This window comes from Lissotriton helveticus, chromosome 3_1, assembly GCF_964261635.1.
Source record: "Lissotriton helveticus chromosome 3_1, aLisHel1.1, whole genome shotgun sequence".
Classification (NCBI taxonomy): domain Eukaryota; kingdom Metazoa; phylum Chordata; class Amphibia; order Caudata; family Salamandridae; genus Lissotriton; species Lissotriton helveticus.
This window is the reverse complement of record NC_136061.1, coordinates 256,389,236-256,409,078: the sequence shown is the minus strand read 5'-3', so window position 1 is coordinate 256,409,078 and position 19,843 is coordinate 256,389,236. Positions and strand designations below refer to the sequence as shown.

General features: G+C 45.7%; 1 protein-coding gene across 16 annotated transcripts in view; it reads left to right on the top strand.

Annotated features, from left to right (window-relative positions):
• Positions 1-19,843, top strand: part of VEZF1 (vascular endothelial zinc finger 1) — a 305,190-nt gene that overhangs the window by 114,795 nt on the left and 170,552 nt on the right. For 9 of the 16 annotated variants that reach the window (XM_078679758.1, XM_078679761.1, XM_078679756.1 and 6 more), the window contains one exon: positions 11,374-11,560. In XM_078679758.1, coding sequence (XP_078535884.1) covers positions 11,374-11,560 — 187 coding nt within the window. The remainder of the gene's footprint in view (positions 1-11,373; positions 11,561-19,843) is intronic. The other 7 variants (XM_078679753.1, XM_078679755.1, XM_078679762.1 and 4 more) reach the window with 1 other exon arrangement.

Sequence of the window (19,843 nt, the reverse complement as noted above, 5' to 3'; positions counted from 1 at the left end):
ATGAACTTGCCCGTATCGCGATCATCATGTTACAATAGAGCATTTTGCAGTTACATAAGTAATACTTGCGGGTACAATCAACCATAAAGGTCGCTAAAAAGCTGCGGAGTCGCAGATGGAAATAGAGCCACACTGCCTTCAAAGTCCGATTTGTGTATCGCTTCTTCGTCCGAGGAGGACTTGGCTTCCATCCTTGCGGCATGTGTGAAAGTGGCCTCAGCGATGATCGCCTGTGATTTGTTCTGTCGCATCTGCTAAGAAGTGATCTATCTGCGTGCAGGAGTCCGGCGCGATCTCTTGTTGTCTTGACCAGCTGATGCATCAAAGCCAGTTTGACTCTTTGCGGTGTGTTGAGAGTTAGATGTTGCAGCGTTGGTTAGCTCCATCACTTCCAGCCAGTCTTCCACGTCCCCCGGGCTTTCGAAAAGATACGATTTTTGTTGGTGCAAAATTTTCAAGCGTGCCGGGAAGAGAAATGCATATTTCAGGTTTGTCTCTGAGCCTCTTTTTAACCACCAAGAATGAAGAACGCTGCCTCTGTACCAAGACTGTGTAGTCCGGGTATAACAAAATGTTTGTATTTGCAAAGTGTATTGGAGATGACTCGCAAGCTTTTTGTAGGAGAGTGTCTCTGTCGCGAAAGTTCAGTAGTTTCACTATGAAAGGTCGAGGGGGAACCCCTGGTTTCGGTCGTCCGGTAGGTATTCTATGTGCTCGCTCTATGCAGTATTACGTGGAGAGTCCCTCACTCGTGATGTGGTCCCTGAACCACTGCTCAAATATAACGCGTTGCATCATTTCCCTCACTTTTTTCCGGCAGTGCAATGACGCGAATGTTGTTTCGCCGGGCCTTGCCTTCTGCGTTTCCCACTTGGTCTAGCAGGATGGCGACCTGGTCTTGTAGTTGTTTTACCTTGGTTTCATTGTGTCTGTTGCGGGACCACTTCTTCCAAGTTCGCATTTTTCTTCACCTTGTCCGCGAGCTTAGTATGGTCTGCCTGGAGCAAGTTAAGGCCAGTAGTCTGCAATTCCATCGCCTTCCTAGATTCGTGTACTTCTTGCAGTATGAGATCCAGCTTGTCCACAGGTGCGGGTGCAACCGTAGGTAGAATACACCCAGAAGTAAGCGTGTTATCCGCATGCTCCCCTGTATCCAGGACAGGGTCTGGGCCGCTCGGGTCCTGTTGTTTCCCTCTGTAACGCCCCATTATGCAGTCCAAACCAACAGTATACAGTGTGTTGGGGGTTGGTAATGGCCTCCCAGTGGTCTGTCTGTGGGGCACCAGTGCACTGTCTCAGCATTCACTCCAGGCCCCCTCCAGCAGTATCACAGCGCAATCTTACCAGTCACAATACAGGGCTGTTCGGCCTGTTCTCCTGCACACCGCCTTTCCACCACTGTCTCCCAATGCTTATCATTCAGTGCAGTAGCTCAGTATCACAGTGGGGGTATGAAGCCCCAGTTCATCTGTACCGGTGGTGTCGTTGCGGCAATCCCGGCGCAGCGTCCCACCACTCATGCTGCACCTTCGCAACGGTGATGTGTGTTAATGCACAAGGGTATGGCAACCAAGAATCCATGTTAGGCGGTTACTCCAGGACATGCTGCGGTCTCCATTCGTTCAGCCCTAGCTCGACCGTGTTCATGGGGCCTCTGTAATGTCCCTTGTTCCCCCGGGCTTCTCTCGTTTCAAGCCGTCGCCACCTGGTAATCCCCCATTTCACTTTCACATCCAGGAGAAGCAGGCCGCTCTGTCCCTCCGGTCTCACAGGGGCTCTCTTATGATAGTGTTAAGGCGCCCACCACCTTCTCGCATCGCTCACTCTCCAATATTGCCGTATGCGGTGTTGCCAGCTCACCGGGCCTCAGCTGTCGGGGGTTCACTCCTCGGTAAGCACTCATCGTACATACGTTGCCGGTGCCCCTTTAGCAATGTTCGTATGGACTCTATAGCCCACTACCTTCTCCTGGCGTCAGTGCTGTCTGGGAAGTGCAGTCTTCATTGCTTCGCCGCTGCATCTAGCTGTGTCACAGGGCCTCACTGCATCCTCGAGCTCGCGTGAATTCAGTCCCCACTCTGCGGCCTCACTTCCTTCCCAACGTTGCACTCCCGATTTCCGCAACAGCGCCCTCTTCAAAGTCACCTCCTGGCCTCTGATGCATTCATATGCCAGTGCGACGTGTACCTATTGCAGCTCCGGTCTCGTGGGCGTTGATTTGAGTAATTCCCTGCGATATGCCTGGTGCAGGTCCCCGCTCTGTCGTGCAGTCAGGCCTCATGGGTCGTATTTCCGAGTCTGCTCGCTACCACAATCTGTTAGGCGGCACCGAGTCTTCGTGCCCTTCTCAGCCGATCACCACTGCACTTTTAGACTCCGTTCTGCAGCGTTTACCGGGTATATTTCAGGATTTTTGCGGCCCGGGTTTGGAGCTCGTCTGAAAGACGACCGCCATGTCTGGCTGCTAGCCACGCCCTCTGGGACCGGTTTCGGGTTCATAACCCTCATCAGCCAGGCTATCTTGAATCCAGTGGCAAAGTCAGCAAGGGACCGACGTCTGGGCATACCCTGCCAAATTAGGGCGAACAAAGCGATACTAAAGAGGATGATGGACGGCGCGTTTGAGCAAATCAAACACTCCCCCCCAGTCAACTGATCTGAGTTTAACCCCTCATCATTCTGTAGCTCATTCCACCTCCCCAGTTCAGACATGGCCATATGCAAATTAGTCTGACCCTGTGCCTCATGGGAACAGTCCGGCCCGAACTGCTAAGCCATGTCTTCCCTGGACCGGAAACAAGCACCCTGGGACTGGTGTCTGGTTCATAATCCTCATCAGCCAGGATATCTTGAATCCAGTGGCAAAGTGAGCAAGGGACCCACGTCTGGGCATACCCTGCCAACTTAGGGCGAAGAAGGCGATACCATCGGAAGAGGGCATATGCCTTTCTCTGGTTGGTTAGGTCCCCCTATCTGCAAGATGGCAGGGACTGAGAGTTGTGCTTCCCCTCGCCTCCCCCACCTGAGGGTTGGTGTTGGCAAAGGTAGGAACACCTCCCTTCCTCACTTGGTTTTCCTGCCGATTCTCCCGCTCAAAGTGGGGGTCAGATCCGGTGGGGGCCAGTTGCTGGCGCAAATGGCATGGGCTAGCTCACAAAAGCGACACGCCTTTGAAGCTTCCCCTTCGTGTACCCTGCCCATCCTGGGGGAGGAGGCTTGGCACTTCGTCCCAGGATGTGCATTGTTCCAGACTCCCCGAGAGGGGAAGGCTCTCGACCCAGGGGTCTAGAAGCATGTCTGATGGTTGCAGCTGGTGAGCAGCCACTCAGCCAGGACACTAGACTGAAGTAGTTTTTCAGGGGGCATCTCTAAGATGATCTCTGAGTGCATTTTAATTAAATCCCACACTGGTATCAGTGTGGGTTTATTATGCTGAGAAGTTTGATATTAAAATTCCCAGTTTTCAGTAAAGCCATTATGGTGCTGTGGAGTTCGTAATGACAAACTCCCTGTACCATATACTGTTAATGGCATTACAGCAGTTAAAATGTCTAAGAATTGGCTTAGACTCTGTAGGGGTACAGGACCATGCACCTGTACCCTCACAACTGGTCTATACAAGTGCACCCAACTAAAGGGGTGACTGACCTATGCCAGGGCAGTGAGTTGTTGGCATGGCACACAGAGATGTGTGCTATACCTACCGAATGTTCACTTTGTTCTGCACCAAAACACGCAGCCTGCAAGGACAGTGAGTGTGTGTGTAAAGGTACAGGGCCTCTAAGGGTGGCACAATAAGTGCTGCACCCCTTAGAGTCCTTCCCTGGTCACAGTGCCCTTGTTACCTATGGTACCATTTAAAAGGGACTGACATGTGGCCAAAGAGTGCCAATTGGTTTTATTTTAATTCAGTTTAGGGAAAGAAAATAGAGCCTGGCTACCTGGTTGGCAGGTACCCAGGCACACTCAGTCAAAGTACATCAACAGTTTGGCAAAAAGTTGGGGTGACTGTGCAGAAAGAGGGCACTTTCTTGCAGTGGGGCAAGCCAGTGTTGGATCTCTTCGATAAAGACAAGAATGCTAAATTCTATGTAAATCGATATCCGGTCGTGGGGAAATGCCCTTTCAATGAGATGGTTCGGGATTCTATCTCATATTGAGAATTCTCAACACAATGAAGCTGGAGCACGGTCTCCTTATTCTAGTAGCTCTTAAATGGTCCATGCAGCATTGGTTTTAGGAGCTTCTGCTATTGTCTTGAGTCCAATCCTATTTGCCTCCCGACAATTCACGAATAAATTGGTAAGAGTGCCTACATGGGATTTATTCTTCTGTTTGCTTTTATGATTTTCGAAAAATTATTTATAGTAAGCTCTATGCTGTAGCTTACATTGATGTATTCAAGAAAACGAATTACTTATTTAAACATAAACAAATCAATAAAGAAAGATGGGAACAAAACGCAAGATGGGTGTATACTTCTTAAAGCACATATTTATGTGGAAAAATTATATTTTGGGGGGTACACAAAAAACTACATATGGACACACAGTGACCGAGATTTAAAGATTTTTTTTGTGGCCACTTTTATCTAATTGTCACTAATGTGGTCACCCATTTCATACATTGTATACAAGAAGAAATTGTAATGTATTATACAAAAACAATTCATATGATGATGATTCATCATCATATTAATTGTTTTTGTATAATACATTACAATATCTTCTTGTATACAATACATATGATTCTTTTTTTCAAGGTAAAGTGCAAGTACGGTTTTGCTTGTTAATAACAAATGCTTGCCGGTGAGTTCATTTTATGAGTATTGCTAGTCTGTTTTATAGAGGGTGGGGGATTGACCTGAAGTCTAATACAAGATTCTATTGAGGGCCTAAACCTACATTCCAGCCCTATTAATCCTTCCACTAGGTCATAGCTTGCTAGCATTAGGGCGATATAATTGTCAGGCATAGCTCGTTGCTAATTCTGGCCACTCTTGTTAAGTCTTTTCTTATAACAGCTCTAAAGCCCCGTTCTTTTCTTAGTTAGTGAGTGGCCTTGTTAATTAAGGAGGCCTGTGATTCTCTTGCTGTGGGCACAATTTTCAGAACATTAACCATATAAATGCCCCACTGTTAGTGTTGCCTCCCTGCTGGACTTCTTGGATTTATTTTTTTAGCAGAGGTGTTAGTGAATTCGGTCTCATGTTTTGAGGGTCTTTCGCCCCTCTCAGGCACACTCGCCGGTATTCTCCATCTATAAGACTGCTTTGCTGCCCTTGACCTGCTGGCATGTGGGTATCTACCTTTCCATTCTGGTAGACCTAGTAGAGGTTACTGCATGCGGCCTAGACTGTTTGCATGCTACAGATCTTCCACCCTGCTTCGCTTTGGGGCTAGGGCTAGTCGGCCTAGTTCCCTCTGTGTTTTGTTATTTTTCTGAACTTGGTGTCAATACTAGAGGAGTTAATTTAACAACCTTTTCATTTACAGATTTTAGCATGTGACTCATATATTCCTATTATCTGTTCATGTATGGCTTCTAGCTTTTTGTGTGTGGCATCTCTCCCAGGGGCTATGGATTTATTATGCCCTGGAGTGGGTAGTGCGTTCTCAGGATTAATTACTAGTAGCTCCCTTTCGGTTCCCTAGCACATCAAACCGGTTATGACACTCCACTATTATTACAGGTGGGAAGGTGAAGGAGCGAACTAGTGGTCATCAGACCAGGCTGGTTGTCCTTCAGGCACTTTGGGTTTTATCACTGTTTTCATGCTCGCTGGTCTCATCGTTTATTTGTCAAATTCCCCAGGGTTTCAATTTTTTAAAATCCGATTTGAAATGCCCCTTCCCTTGGGGCTTCCCTTTGGCCTTAGGCACCTTATTTGCCGTATAGCTAATAACCCTTCTACTTCCTATGGGCTGTTTTTTTGTTTTTTAGCTTTTCCAGCTTCTTGGGACTCCCCAGTAGCCTTCTGTTTCACCCTAATTAAAACTGTTGCACTTCAAGTTTCCTCATTGTGTGCTTTTGCTCTCCTCAAAGAGCACACATGGGTGACCCCTTAGGATACATTAATGATTTTGATTTGATGGTGACAAAAAGGTAAAATCTTATTTGCCGCCAATTACCTTATCTGATGCAGAAAGAACAGTTGATGGACAGAATGCAGAACATTCATACATTCACCCCAGTAAAGAGATCTGGGTATAAATCCATCATTTTGTGTTCCCCGTGCCATTCCAGTTTGAACCCACCCATATGCAAATCAGTCTTGACCCTGCACCCAATGGGAACAGTCCAGCCCGAACTGGCAGGCCAGGTCCTCCCTGGAAAGACGTGGGTCCCGGACTCGCTGTGCCACTGGATTCAGGCTATCCTGGCTGATGAGGGCTGAAAACCCCGAAACCGGTCCTATCTGCTTCTGGGACACAAAGTCCCAGTGTGTCTGGCAAAGGATCCCGGCAATTTGGTTCTCTCCCAACTTATGAAGCCTCCATTCCAACCCATTCACAAAGGAGACCTAAAGTTTTTCACGTGATAGGTTGCTTTACTCTTGGCTCTCACTTCCACGAAAGGAGTAACCGAAATTCCCGCTTAACGACGCAGGAACCGTTCCTGTATTTCACTGATAATTGTGTGCTTCGAAGGACAAATCCAACATTTATCCACACGGTCCCATCGCAATTTCATCTCAGTGTACCTATCATACTTTGTACTTTTTTCCCTAAATCCAGCATCCCTAGCAGAAAGGTCTCTTCGTACCTTGGTTATTAAGCGGTGTAATAAATACTATCTTCATCGCACTAGGCAATTCTGGAAAATGTTTCAACTGCTTGTCTCTTAGGCACAAGGTACTGCAGTTACGAAAGCAATAGTCATAAGATGGATTTCGGCTGCCATTCAGTTTTGCCATAACAAAGCTGGCAAACCACTCTGCAAGGACAAAATTGCAATCTATGAGGGTAGTTATCCACTTCTTTGTTTGCCGTCGTCCCACTGGAAAAGAAATGTTGTGCTGCGACTTAGAAGAGCACCCACATGTTCACACAGCGCTACTGCCTGGAATTGGCATGGAAAAGTGATGCAGCTGTAGGACAGGTAGTTTTACGTCCTCTTTTTCATCAAGGTGATCCTCTGTAACTTAAAATGATTATTGATATGTTTCTTCTAATGTATTGATACAGTAGTATACTGCATGATTCTCTTTTCATATATGGATAATGTATGCAGAGTAATGCATAGATGAATTTATGCAGATATGCTTTAGACTGTTAACCACCATCCTCAAGGTTACTTCTATTACCCCTATGTTTAAAACTGATTCAAGCATGTGAATCTATGAAAGATCCAGTGCTGGTGAAGAAAATTAGTTACCTACCTGTAACTGCAGTTCTCCAGTGTTAACTTTCATAGACTCGCATTCGACCCACCCTCCACCCCTGAGAGGTTCCCCTTACAGATTGGGATTATTTCGTCCCACTTGTGGTTGAAAATGTAAGGGTCTCAGCCTTTGTTGGGAGTATTCTAGAGGGTGCTATTGCCTGATTAGTTATACTTAGTTAGGTCATTTTTTATTTTTATTTTAAAAAGGCCATAGGTAGGCCATAATGGCAATGCAAAGTCAGTTTAATAGCCAACTATATTGATACATACTACTTTACTATGGTACCGTGGACTCCCACTAAGACAACGGGGGATGATTCAAGCATGGGAATCTATGAAAGTTGCCAATACTGGAGCACAGTTACGTAATTAATTTTCTTCAGCATGAGCTTAGGTATGTCACCTTTTATTGTGCACAGCTTGAGTTCCACTATTGTTTGGCATGACCAAACCATATGGTGGAAGTCAAGCTCCTTGGTCCTATATCTCAAGCAAGAGGATGGCTTCCCTCGATATATTTTTCCAGTTTTCAATAAGGCTAGATAAACTCTCTGCAGGAAATTAAAATTAGGCAGATACTTCCATTCTTTCTCGTTAATGAGCTCCATACTGTTCTCCTGCCACCAGGCTCTAGTTTGCAAAGGATTATATCCTTTCTGGGCCTTATACAAATTTGAAACCAGCCTATCCCTACTTGAGAGGTACAGCATCCTTATGACGTGGCCTCAATCAGTGTGTGTCTGGAAGCTCAGTCCAAATTTCTTTGCCGTCTGCGCTAAACTCCTCTTATTATAAAACCCTGCCTCCCTTTAACTAAAGCAGCCATCTTACAGCCAGCTATTACCTTGCCATCCTTCGCTAAAGTAGTAGATAATACTGTGGTGTTAAAACTTGAACATTTTCTAGGTACTCATTCCATCCAATCTCCTATTCAGTCTGGATTTAGGACTCTGCTACTGACATGGTCTTATGTGCGGTCTGGCACTTCATGCACATGTTCCACTTCATTGACTAGAGAGTAGTCTCCCTGTGGGTAATATTGGGCATTTCTGTAGCTTTTTTCAATTTGGAATTTTTTTTTCTCTTTGTGTTGCTGTCCACTGTTTTGGGAGTAAGGTGCTCTTACTTCTCCTGGTCAATGACACTATTTAGCAGAACTGCTGGACAAGATCATAACGACAGAGGAGTCTACTCCGTACCACCAACTGTTACTAAACTTTCTGTATCTACTCTGCTGGAGGGGTGGGGGCTCTCGACAATTGGCTGAGTGGAAAAGCATCACAAGTGACCAGCATGTGCTCTATCAGCATATGCAGCACCTCAAAATAGAAGTAAGAACTGTTTATGCAAAAAGAGCAGTACAAAAAAATACCAAAAGCTGAAACAATAAACAGTAAATGCTTAAAGTACTTATTAATAAGAAGGTATGTATATGGACTTGTGAACTACAACTAAATAGATAAAGACACTTTTTCAGCATGCTGTTATTGCATCACATCTACCTTCAAATGAGTCAAGTGGACTGCAAGTTTGCCATAGATGTCAAGAATGCCTATTTCCATAAACCTGCCTCTTTGAAGCACATGAAGTTTCAGAAGTTTGCAGTGCAATAAATATTTTAATTTGGCCTACGATCTGTGCCAAATGTGTTCTCCAAGTGCATGTGAGTAGTAGTGGCTCATCTGAGAACATTTTTTTTCCCATATCTGCATGAGTTCTTGAATGCCAGTTTGTAGCAGAGATTTCATCAGCATTACAAAACTACAATGACAGTTCCAACCAATCTAGGCCTTCAAAACAATCTGGGGAAGTCCAGACTGATTCCAATGCAAAAGTTGTAATATCTGTATATAATAATGGATGTGCGTCTTTCAGAAGTCTTTCCTTTTAGAGATGAGGTTGTTGGCTATCCAGACATATTATGGTATCATCTGGAGACATTGGCTTCCTGCATTTTGACAGTTCATTGTGCAAGGCTGCACATGAGGCCCCTTAAGGAATGTCTGGAGGTCCAATGAAGTCTTCCCTATTGGGAAGACTATGTGACTGTTGGAGTCCAGTACCACTACACTAACCCGAACACTAATGAAATAACCCAGGTAGAAGAGTGTTAAAATTAACTGAAGATTCTCATGGCGAGTAGTGGACCATGGCCATCATATTCGTTACATAGGATATAGATAAACCCCCTGAAGGCAATGCTAGGCCACCACTACTGTACTGTTTACCGCTACACCTGGGGAACAGAAGTCATCTGTCCGGCTCAGTCTTAAATTGTAAATTTGACAAATAGACAACTATCATCTCTGACTGGACTATGGAGATCTGCAACTGTCAAAAGGTCCTAGAGAAACCATTCATGTTTCCCTCACTTAACTCAGCTAGCATGGCCATTCATGAAGACTCCTCTGCAAGAAATGGTGTCTGACTACGTAGGTTTAGTATCAGCTCAATGTTTGTCACTAAGTGTCATCACTTGCAGAATACAGCTTACTCAAATTCTTGAGTGCAATGTCATGCATATCTGAAGAATGTCTTTTGTGTTTTGTCATCCACCACCTGACGTATTTCTTTTTATTCCAAGGGACTGACAGCCCACTGTATTAATGACCAATGGTTGTGACCTGAATATTCATTCCATAAGATTTTTTTCGACAAAATCTTTTTGATGAAAGAAATTGCATGCCGGTGTTGTCGAGACTGAACCCTTATTTCAATAGGTGATGGACCAGGCTGTGCTCCAGCATATTTTTAGGCAGTTAGGTACGTGTTGCCTCACGAATTTACATGCAAGAAGTGCTGTTCAAGGCATCATTTGAAAATTGAGCATAAAGACCAATGCCTCGCCGCATCCCTGGATGACAGTGCACTATGCACACCATGAACTGTTGCGTGAGCTGGCAGCCAAGCTTTGATATTTTTACTAATCAGTAATCCATGAAGGGAGATGTAAACATTGTTTCCCTGCTCCTTTCCTCCAGTAGGAGGCAGTAGTTTGGGGGAACCCTGGGACCCCCATCATGTGTTTCAATTTGGCACTGTGGTATTCACAGAAATGTTTTTGATTAGTCAACTCACAAACTGCGTTTAGCAAGATGGATCTTTTAAGCCTGGTTTAGTCTCCGTCATGCACTCGTAATTCTGTGGAAGGTTGTCACTTTTATAGACTATAATTGTGGAAGAGGTGTGGCGCAGGGGCCAGGGTCCCTGGCTCCGGACTACAGGTTTCACGGTTCGATCCCTGGTGCCGGCGGCAGGTTAACCAAGCACCATATGACTCTGGGCAATAGGTCGCTTAATCTTTCCGAGGGCCCCCAGCGCCGGGACACCACTTAGGAGCTAGCTGTGCGCTTTACAAATACTGGTATTTCATTTAATTTAATTAGTGCAAGGGTGGAAGTATTGTTACATGGTATACATATGTGAGTTGAGCTAAGGAATTTGCAATCAATTTGTCAGTTAAAGGTTGCTGAAAATGGAACTCCTCATTCTTGTTTTGCACTTCTATTTTGGATTCCTCTTTAATAGAGCAGATGTTTGAACAGAAGAAATAAAACACATTGCTTATTTGTCTAGGCGATAAGCATGTTTTAAATAAAACAACCATACTCGAGAACTATATTGATAGACTATTTTTGCAAATGCATTGGTGACCATCACTTCCATATTTATATATCTTTAGTCTATTAAGCATTTCTGCTCTGTACTAGTGTTTCCACGTATTAACACATCTACAGCCTCAATTTCTTTTAATTTTGGTGTTGTGTAAGCCAAATATAACCATCAAAATATATTTCACGTGTATATATTTTAATTGTTTGCTGAATTTCTCACTATGATATTAGATAGTCCTTTGAAAGTAAATATAGTTGGATTGCATCTCAGCCTATGTCAAAACAATGACCCAGCATGCTCAGACGTCCGATCAGGCAAGAATTGCAGTTGTACCTTTCTGGACATGTAATACATTTTCATGTTATTCTGCAGACATGCACTGCAGCGTTTGCCACCAAAGACCGATTGCGGACACACATGGTACGCCACGAGGGGAAGGTGTCATGCAACATCTGTGGAAAACTTCTGAGTGCAGCATACATCACCAGCCACCTAAAGACACATGGCCAGAGCCAAAGTATCAACTGCAATACCTGTAAACAAGGTAAAACATTTCAAGGTAATGAAAGTTTCATTTGAAAGGTTTCCTTAAAATGTTTTCGAAGAGAAATATTTATAGGCTGTTTTTCGAAGGCTGGGTGGAGTTGGTTCAAGGTACTCTGTTTACCCTTGCTGCTGTATAGGTATATAATATAGTTTCTTGTTTCCTTGTAATCGAGAATTTGCTTATGAATACATTTGGTCTCATTGAGAAATTGGTGGATGAAGGCTAAAGCTGATCTCCTATAAATATTTCCAGATAACCGGAACTTTTTTTCTTTCATTTATATCTATGCAACATCCACATTGTGTTCGGCAAAACAGATACAATTTACTTTTTGTGTTAATACAGGCTTCTGTCTGCCACAAAATCTTATTTTCTTAGAAAACTGCATCTTACATAAATTTTCTCGATTTTAAGTTATTTTTCGCCATCCTTCGAAGAGCCTTGAGTTCTTTTGAGAAAGTGCCTCTTTTGCATAGTTAGCCTCACACTTTTTGCCTTGTTTTGATGTGGGTTTAAATGTAGTGCACATGGTCCCAGCTAACCAGGTCTCCTGTGCCAGTGCTCCTTCCTTAAAAATAAAACCCTAATTGGCACTTCTGCCCTCTGTAAGTCGCTAATAAATGATACTCTGAGTACCTAGGGCTTGGGAGCTGACCCTCACTGGAACTATGCCACTACACTTGCAGCTTGCATACTCTGTGAGGGGGATAATGATAAAGTCGACATGGCACCATGCCCGGGTGCCATACCAGCTAACACTACCTGAAGGCATAGGTAAGTCACCACTCTCACAGCCCTAAGGCTAATTGCACTATCCCACTGGTGAGGTCATATCTGCATTTATTTATTTATGGGCTTGTATCGCGCTAGAATCCACTCCCGGAGGAGTATCTCTGCGCCAAAAGAAACACCAGTAGCAAGGGAGGAAGAAATAGACAGTGATGAGAAAGGAGAGCTAGTGAAAAGATTTAAGAGCCATGTCACATTTTAAATAAAAAGGTTTTCAACTTTTTCCTAAAGATCAGATGATCTGGACATTGCCTCAGCAGAAATGGGAGCTTGTTCCATAGTACAGGCCCAACCACTGATAGAGCTTTGCCACCCTGCATGAGCAGATATGCCCCTACAGCAGAGGTCTTCAAACTTTTGGATCCCGAGACCCCCCCTGTCAAAATTGTCAGTCATAAGGACCCCCTCGTGGCAAAACATTTTTAAACCTGTAGGCAGGGCTGCTAGAATTATGAGGCAGGCGAGGATCAAATTACACAAGAGGCTTGACTAAATTGTGTGGGAAGAAAATTTTAATAATGTTATGTGATGCCGCTTTATTTTGGGATAGATTTGCTTCATTATTTTGACATTTTTTGCCACGCAGTAACACTGAGGAAAAATTTCACTCCATTAGTACCAGTTTATGTAACACCTCCTGAACGCTCCCCAGTGAGGGCCACCGTACAGAAGTCACCCGCCGCCAGGCTCTCTCCACGATGGTATAAGCCACTACATCACTGGGCTACAGACAAGGAGACAGCTTCTAGACTGAAACAGCCAGTCTCTAGGACTAGAGAACGATCACGCTCTCCGGTGAGGCCCAGAGAAAGTTCACGCTCCCCGGTGCGGCATAGAGAAAGGTCACGCTTCAGGGTGCGGTCCACCAGGCGAAAATCAAGATCCAGGACCAGAAGGAGAAAACGAAGATCTCCAAGTAACTCTTCTTTTCCGACACGCTCCCATAGAGACTATTCGCCTACTTTGATGGACTCCCCTCCATCAAGGATACTTCCGATCAATGATATCTTCACTTTTCAGGACATACTGGGTAGGGGGGCACTGACACTGGGAGTGCCCTTAACTCCGCAGGTCCTAACCTCAGTGATTTTTGAAATACTGCATCACAGGTCTGCACCTAAACCCCTGTTGCCGCCTGGAATTATAGAGCCAGTGATGGAGGTATCCCTCACGCCAGCAACGATAAGGGCGGCTCCAGCGAGGATCCTCAAGAAGTACCGATCTCCAGAGGAGGACCCTCTGTTTCTAAGAGCGGATCCGCCCCCGGACTCAGTAATCATCGCAGCAGCGAAGAAGTCCGGTGCGGTCTCCTCCTCCTCAACTGTACCTACAGACAAAGAGAGCAAGACACAAGATTCGTGGGGGAGACCAGTCTGTAGTACTTCTGCATCCTTTCTCAAAGTTTCCAACGCGGAAGCCCTTTTGGGGAGTTACGATAGGTCCCTGTGGGATTCTCTACAGCGTTTTGTGGATAAAATCCCTCAGGAAGACCGTAAGGATTTTGAGGAGATCCTTTTGGAAGACAGTCAAGTCTCCAATCAGGTCATCAGTGCTGCAGTGGACGGAGCTACCTTAGCGGCGCATGGGTATGCCCATGGAATATCGGCAAGGAGATCGTCCGGGTTGCGCCTGACTGCTTTAAAACCAGAAGCTCAGGCGCGGGATTTTGAACTTGCCCTTTTCAGGGACTTCATTGTTTGGAGCGAGTACGGACGAAGAAATGCAGCGCATGAAGGCAGAGCTGGACACTCTCAAAGCGGTAGGGCTTGAGAAGAAAAAGGAGTTCCAAAAGAAATACCGCTCCTACAACAAGGGCTCTTCAAAACAGCGGGTTCAAACCCCTCACTGGCAGAAGAGTCAAGACCAGCAGGGACAGCAGAAGTCCCAGTATAGAGGAAAGCGTAGTTCCAGAGGAGGAGGGAATCGACGCATGGGCAACAATACCGGCAAAGCCCAGTCAAAGCAATGAGTCTTTCCTTCCCCCAGAGCCGTGGACCACTCCAGTGGGGGGGGAAGCATTGCAGGTCATTTGCAAGAGTGGCAAAACATCACAAAAGACCGATGGGTGTTGACTACACTTCAGAATGGATACTGTCTTCGTTTCAGTCATCGGCCTCCACCTGTCCCCCCCCGATGGCAACATCTACTCATCAATTTCACCTTCTGCAAAAAGAAGTAGCCACTCTCCTCAAAGTCAGCCATCAAAAGAGTGCCAGAGTCTCAAAGAGGAAAAGGGGTGTACTCCTGATATTTTCTGGTCCGAAAAAAGGGCCAAAAGGCAGAATACACACCCATTCTGGACTTGCGAACACTCAATCGGCATGTCAAAAAGGAAAGGTTTCGCATGTTAGCGCTTCACCAAATATATCCTCATCTCAGGAGGGTAGATTGAATGTGTTCGCTGGACCTGCAAGATGCTTAATTTCATGTCCCTATACACCCCAGTCACAGAAGATTTCTTCGGTTCCGGGTGGGGACCTCCCACTATCAGTTCAAAGTCCTTCCGTTTGGGTTGAAGTCGGCTCCCAGGGTGTTCACGAAGTGTGTTGCAGTGGTAGCAGCCGCTCTACGCCGCAGGGGGTCTTTGTATACCCATACCTGGACTATTGGCTGGTGAAAGTTCCTTACCCAGACAGCGTAAGAAGTCCATTCCGGACATGTATCGAGCTCTGCCAGCGACTAGGTCTACATGTCAACTTCGGCAAATCAGTCTCTCAGCCCACCCAGAAGATTCACTTTCTTGGAGCTCTGCTAGACTCCGAGGTAGGAAAAGTGTTTCCTTCGGAGGAGAGACAGTGTTCGATAACCCAGAAATGTCAGCTGGTACTTCGCAGCAAGATTCAGAAAGTGCGCAGGATTGCCTCCCTGTTGGGGTCGATGGCATCATGCATCTTCCTGGTCCCGAATGGCAGACTTCGGATGCGTCCTCTTCAGCAGGATCTGGAGGTCAAATGGGACCAACAATCAGCTCGCTGGGACGACCAGATCACTCTTTAACGCAGCGTGAGCTTCCATTCCATGGTGGACCAAAAAGCAACATATGAAGGTGGGAGTTCTGTTCCATCAACCTCCCCCTGTACAAACACTGATCACGGATGCTTCCCTGCTACACTGGGGAGCGCACATGGGTTAGCTACAAGTGCAGGGTCTGTGGTCTCACAAAGAAAGTACCTACCACATCAACTTGATGGAGTTGAGAGCAGTCCACCTAGCTCTCAAAGCGTTCCTTCCCTCGATTCAAGAAGCTTCAGTACTAGTACAGACGGACAACACAACCACCATGTACTACTTGAACAAGCAGGGGGGATCACGCTCCCGAACTCCGTCGTTGGAAGCACAACGGATCTGGCATTGGCTTCTGGCTCGCAAGTTGTCAGTCACAGCAGTCCACCTCCCAGGGGAGCAGAATGTGAGGGCGGACGCTCTAAGCCGCCATTTCGATGACAGGGAAGACTGGGTCCTCCACGACGCAGTGGTGGAAGACATCTTTCAGTCCTGGGGTCGTCCCACCATAGACCTGTTCGCGAACGACCAAAACACCAAATGCCAAGACTTCGCCTCAAGGTTCTACCGGCCAGGATCAAGAGGGAATGCTCTTTTGATCGACTGGTCAGGGGAATTTGTGTACGCCTTTCCACCCCTTCAGTTGATCCCGAAGGTGGTGAGCAAGCTGACCCATTCGTGCACAACGATGATTCTCATCGCCCCAGACTGGCCGAGACATTGGTGGTACACGGACCTGCTTCACCTGTCAGTGATCCCCCCCCCCCAAGAGGCTACCATGCAGGCCGGACCTGTTGTCCAAGATGAACGGGAGGATTCACCATCTCAACCTTCCGTCACTGAGCTTGGCAGCATGGCTCCTGAGGTCATTCAATACGGCCATCTAGGGTTGCCGCAGGACTGCATGTTCATCCTGAAAGAGGCAAGACGTCCTTCCACAAGACATTCTTATGCATGCAAATGGAAGCGATTCTATATGTGGTGTATACAGAATGGTCATAATCTTGTTCAAAGTCAGGAAGAAGCAGTTCTTCCTTATTTGTTATATCTGGCTAAAGCAGGTTTAAAGTTTAATTCTATTAAGGTGCACTTGGCTGCTATAACAGCTTACAGGCGGCCTCCTTCTCAGACCTCTTTTTTCCAGTTGCCAGATGTCAAGGACTTCTTGCAAGGATTAAAGAAAATGTACCCTCCAGTGCGTCGTCCTTCTCTTCCCTGGGAGTTGAACCTGGTACTATCAAAGCTAATGGGTCCTCCTTTTGAACCTATTCATAAAGCTACTTTGCAGCATCTTTCCTGGAAAGCAGCTTTTTTGGTGGCGATCACGTCTGCTCGCAGGGTGAGCGAGATTCAAGCTCTGTTCCTCTGAACCCTATACTGTGTTCCATTTGAATAGAGTGGTGCTAAGGACACATCCGTCTTTTCTCCCGAAAGTGGTGTCAGATTTTCATGTAAATCAGACCATTTCTCTACCCACTTTCTTTCCCAATCCCTCTACTCCAGCTGAGAGGACTCTGCATTCCTTAGACCTGAAAAGGGTTTTAAAATTCTATCTAGATAGGTCTAAGGCCATTCGTCAATCTGATCAACTTTTTATTTATTTTATTTATTTATTTTATTTTGAAAGTTTTATATAGCGAGAACAAGATCTTCGCAGATATCAGAGCGCTTTACAGAGGAGGGGAGCATATATAAACAGATACATCAATAGTGTTAAACGTACAGTTAAGTGATATCATAAACAATCAGTAAGTCAATTTCAAAGTCAAACAAAAATGCAAAGGGTTCGAACAAGTAGTACAGATCAGTATCGAGCCTTTGAAGTTAACCCCCAGTAGTAGTTCAAGTGCATTTAGCCATGAGGATAGCTTTTACTTCTTTCTTAAAAAGTATGGTAGAGGGGATGAGCCTGGTTTCAGGGGGGAGTGAGTTCCAAATCCTGGGTGCCATTCCTGAGAAGGAGCGTTTATAGGTTTTTTGCTTGCGGAATCTTTTAGGCTTTAGCAAAAGATTGTTTGTGCCTCTAGTGTTTCTGGAGCCTCCAGAAATCGTCAGCTTCTGAGCGAGGTATCTAGGTGAGCTCAGGTGGACAGCCTTGTGCGTCAAGCAAGCGATTTTCAGATGTATTCTGGCTTCAAAAGGCAGCCAGTTCAGGGATTTGAAGTCAGGGGAAATGTGTGAGTGTTTTTTTGATCCAGTGATGAGTCTCGCTGCGGCGTTTAAAGAGGCTCTTATGGGTGCCGTAGTAGCTAGGGGGAGACCGCAGAGGGCGATGCTGCCGTATTCTATTCGAGGTATGACTAGTGATTGTACCGCAGTTTGGAAGTCTTTGGCTGGAAGGAAGGGTTTAAGTTTCCTAAGGGTGTTGATTTGGTAGTTCGCTCCCTTAGTTGCTTTGTTGATGTGTTCCAGCATGCTGAGATTGGTGTCAAGTGTTATGCCCAAAGATTTTGCTGAGTCCACGATGGTGGGTTGAACATTGAGTGCCGTTAGGTGTTTAAGCCACATTTGTGCGGTAGTGATCTTCGCGGGAGGTGAGATCAGCAGGAACTCTGTTTTAAAGGCATTGAGTTTGAGATGATTAGCGGCCAGCCAGGATTGGGTGCTTCTGATCGTTGAATTCAAGAGCGTAATGTCTTTGGGTGATTGTAGTTTGAGATAAAGTTGGGTGTCATCGGCATACATGTGGAAGTGTACATTGGATTCTTGTAGCAAGGTGGTGAGAGGTTCCATAACTAGGTTGAACAAAGTTAGGGATAGGGAGGATCCTTGTAGTACGCCTAGCGATACAGGTCTTGGCGAGGACATCAAGTTGTTGCTCTTGAATTTCTGCGACCTGTTATGCAGAAAGGACGTGAACCACTTGAGCACAGTTCCAGATAGACCCATTCTTGTGTTTAATAGTTCGAGTAAATTCTCATGTTTGACGGTGTCAAATGCAGAGGAGAGATCAAGGAGGATGAGGAGGCAGGTATCGTTATGATCTAGGATTTGAAGGGCGTCGTCAATTATGTGAGTCATAGCAGTTTCAGTACTGTGATTTGCTCGGAAGCCTGATTGATGAGAGTTGAGGAGATCAAACTGATTAATGTGTTTAGTCAATTGTATTTGTGCACATTTTTCCAACAGTTTGGTAAGAGTCGGAATATTGGTAATGGGACGGTAGTTGTTTAGGTCAGAGGGGTCAGCTGTAGGTTTCTTTAGCAAAGGTGTGACTTGTCCAACTTTGAGGGAGTCGGGAATGGTCCCTTGTTGAAGTGAGCTGTTAATGATTTTAGTCCAGAGTGGAAGGAGCGACGGGGTAAGGACTTTGACAGCGTTAGCAGGAAGGGGGTCCGTGAGGTGATTAGATGGTTTCAGAGTGCTGAGCAGTCTGCCAATTTCTTCTTCCGTGTAGGTGACAAAGGATGACCAAGTGGCATTGTTTTTTGGTTTAGTGGGTGCTATGCAATGGGGTTTGGAATAGAGGCTTGCGTCAATGAGGAGATCATTCTTTATGTTGTCGGTTTTTTGGATAAAGAAAGAGGCGAAGTCTTCGCAGGAGGGAGCTTCGCACATAGTGCTGAGAGGTTGGGGTTGTTCTTTGGATTGTGTTCGGATAAGCTCAAACAGCTTTCTCGGACGATTTTTGGCTTGGTCGAGCTGACGGCTGAAGAAGTCTGATTTTGAGCGTTTTATTTTCCTGAAGTAGGCATTTCTCTTTTTCTTCAGTGTTTTTAGGTTCAGTGCAGAGGGAGCTGATCTCCAGGTGCGCTCTGCCATTCGCATGGCACGTCTATCGTCATTGAGACTCCCGTCGTACCAGGGATTGGAAATTTTTGCGGAGGCTTTTTTTAGCTGGATCGATCAGAACAGGTCATGCGGCCTCGAAACGTTCTATTTCAAGATGGATCATTTTGTGTATCAAACTTGCTTACCAGTTGGCGCCGAAAACCCTTGGTTTTCCTCCCAAAGCGCATTCCACCAGAGGTAGAGCTGCGACTGCGGCTTTCATCCATAATGTACCCATGTCTGAGATCTATAAGGCGGCAACCTGGAGGTCCGTCCATACATTTACCAGACATTACTGTCTAGATTCTGACACGAGAGCAGATACCCAGGTAGGCCAGGCCTCCTTGCGGAATCTGTTTAACAGCTAAGTTTTGGGCTGTTATAATTGGTCTTTTTCCGTTGGGTCATGTACTTCTCATTTACCTGCAGGTGGTTGATGGGCTTGCTATTCTATTCAGTGCTTATGACTATCGATGAGGATCTCCTGGAAGAGAAGGATAAGTTACTTACCTGTAATCCTAGTTCTCTTCCAGGGGTATCCTCATCAAAGTCATAAGCAACCCACCCGCCTCCCCAGGTAAATGAGAGCTATATGTCTCTGACTTGTGATTTAGCCCTGACTTCAGGGTTCTGCAAATAACAACTGACCTAACTGTCACCCCTGAAGCATGATGGGAAGCCTGGGGTCATGGCTGCCTTAAAGGCACGGTGCCAGTTTTAGCTGAAAATGCT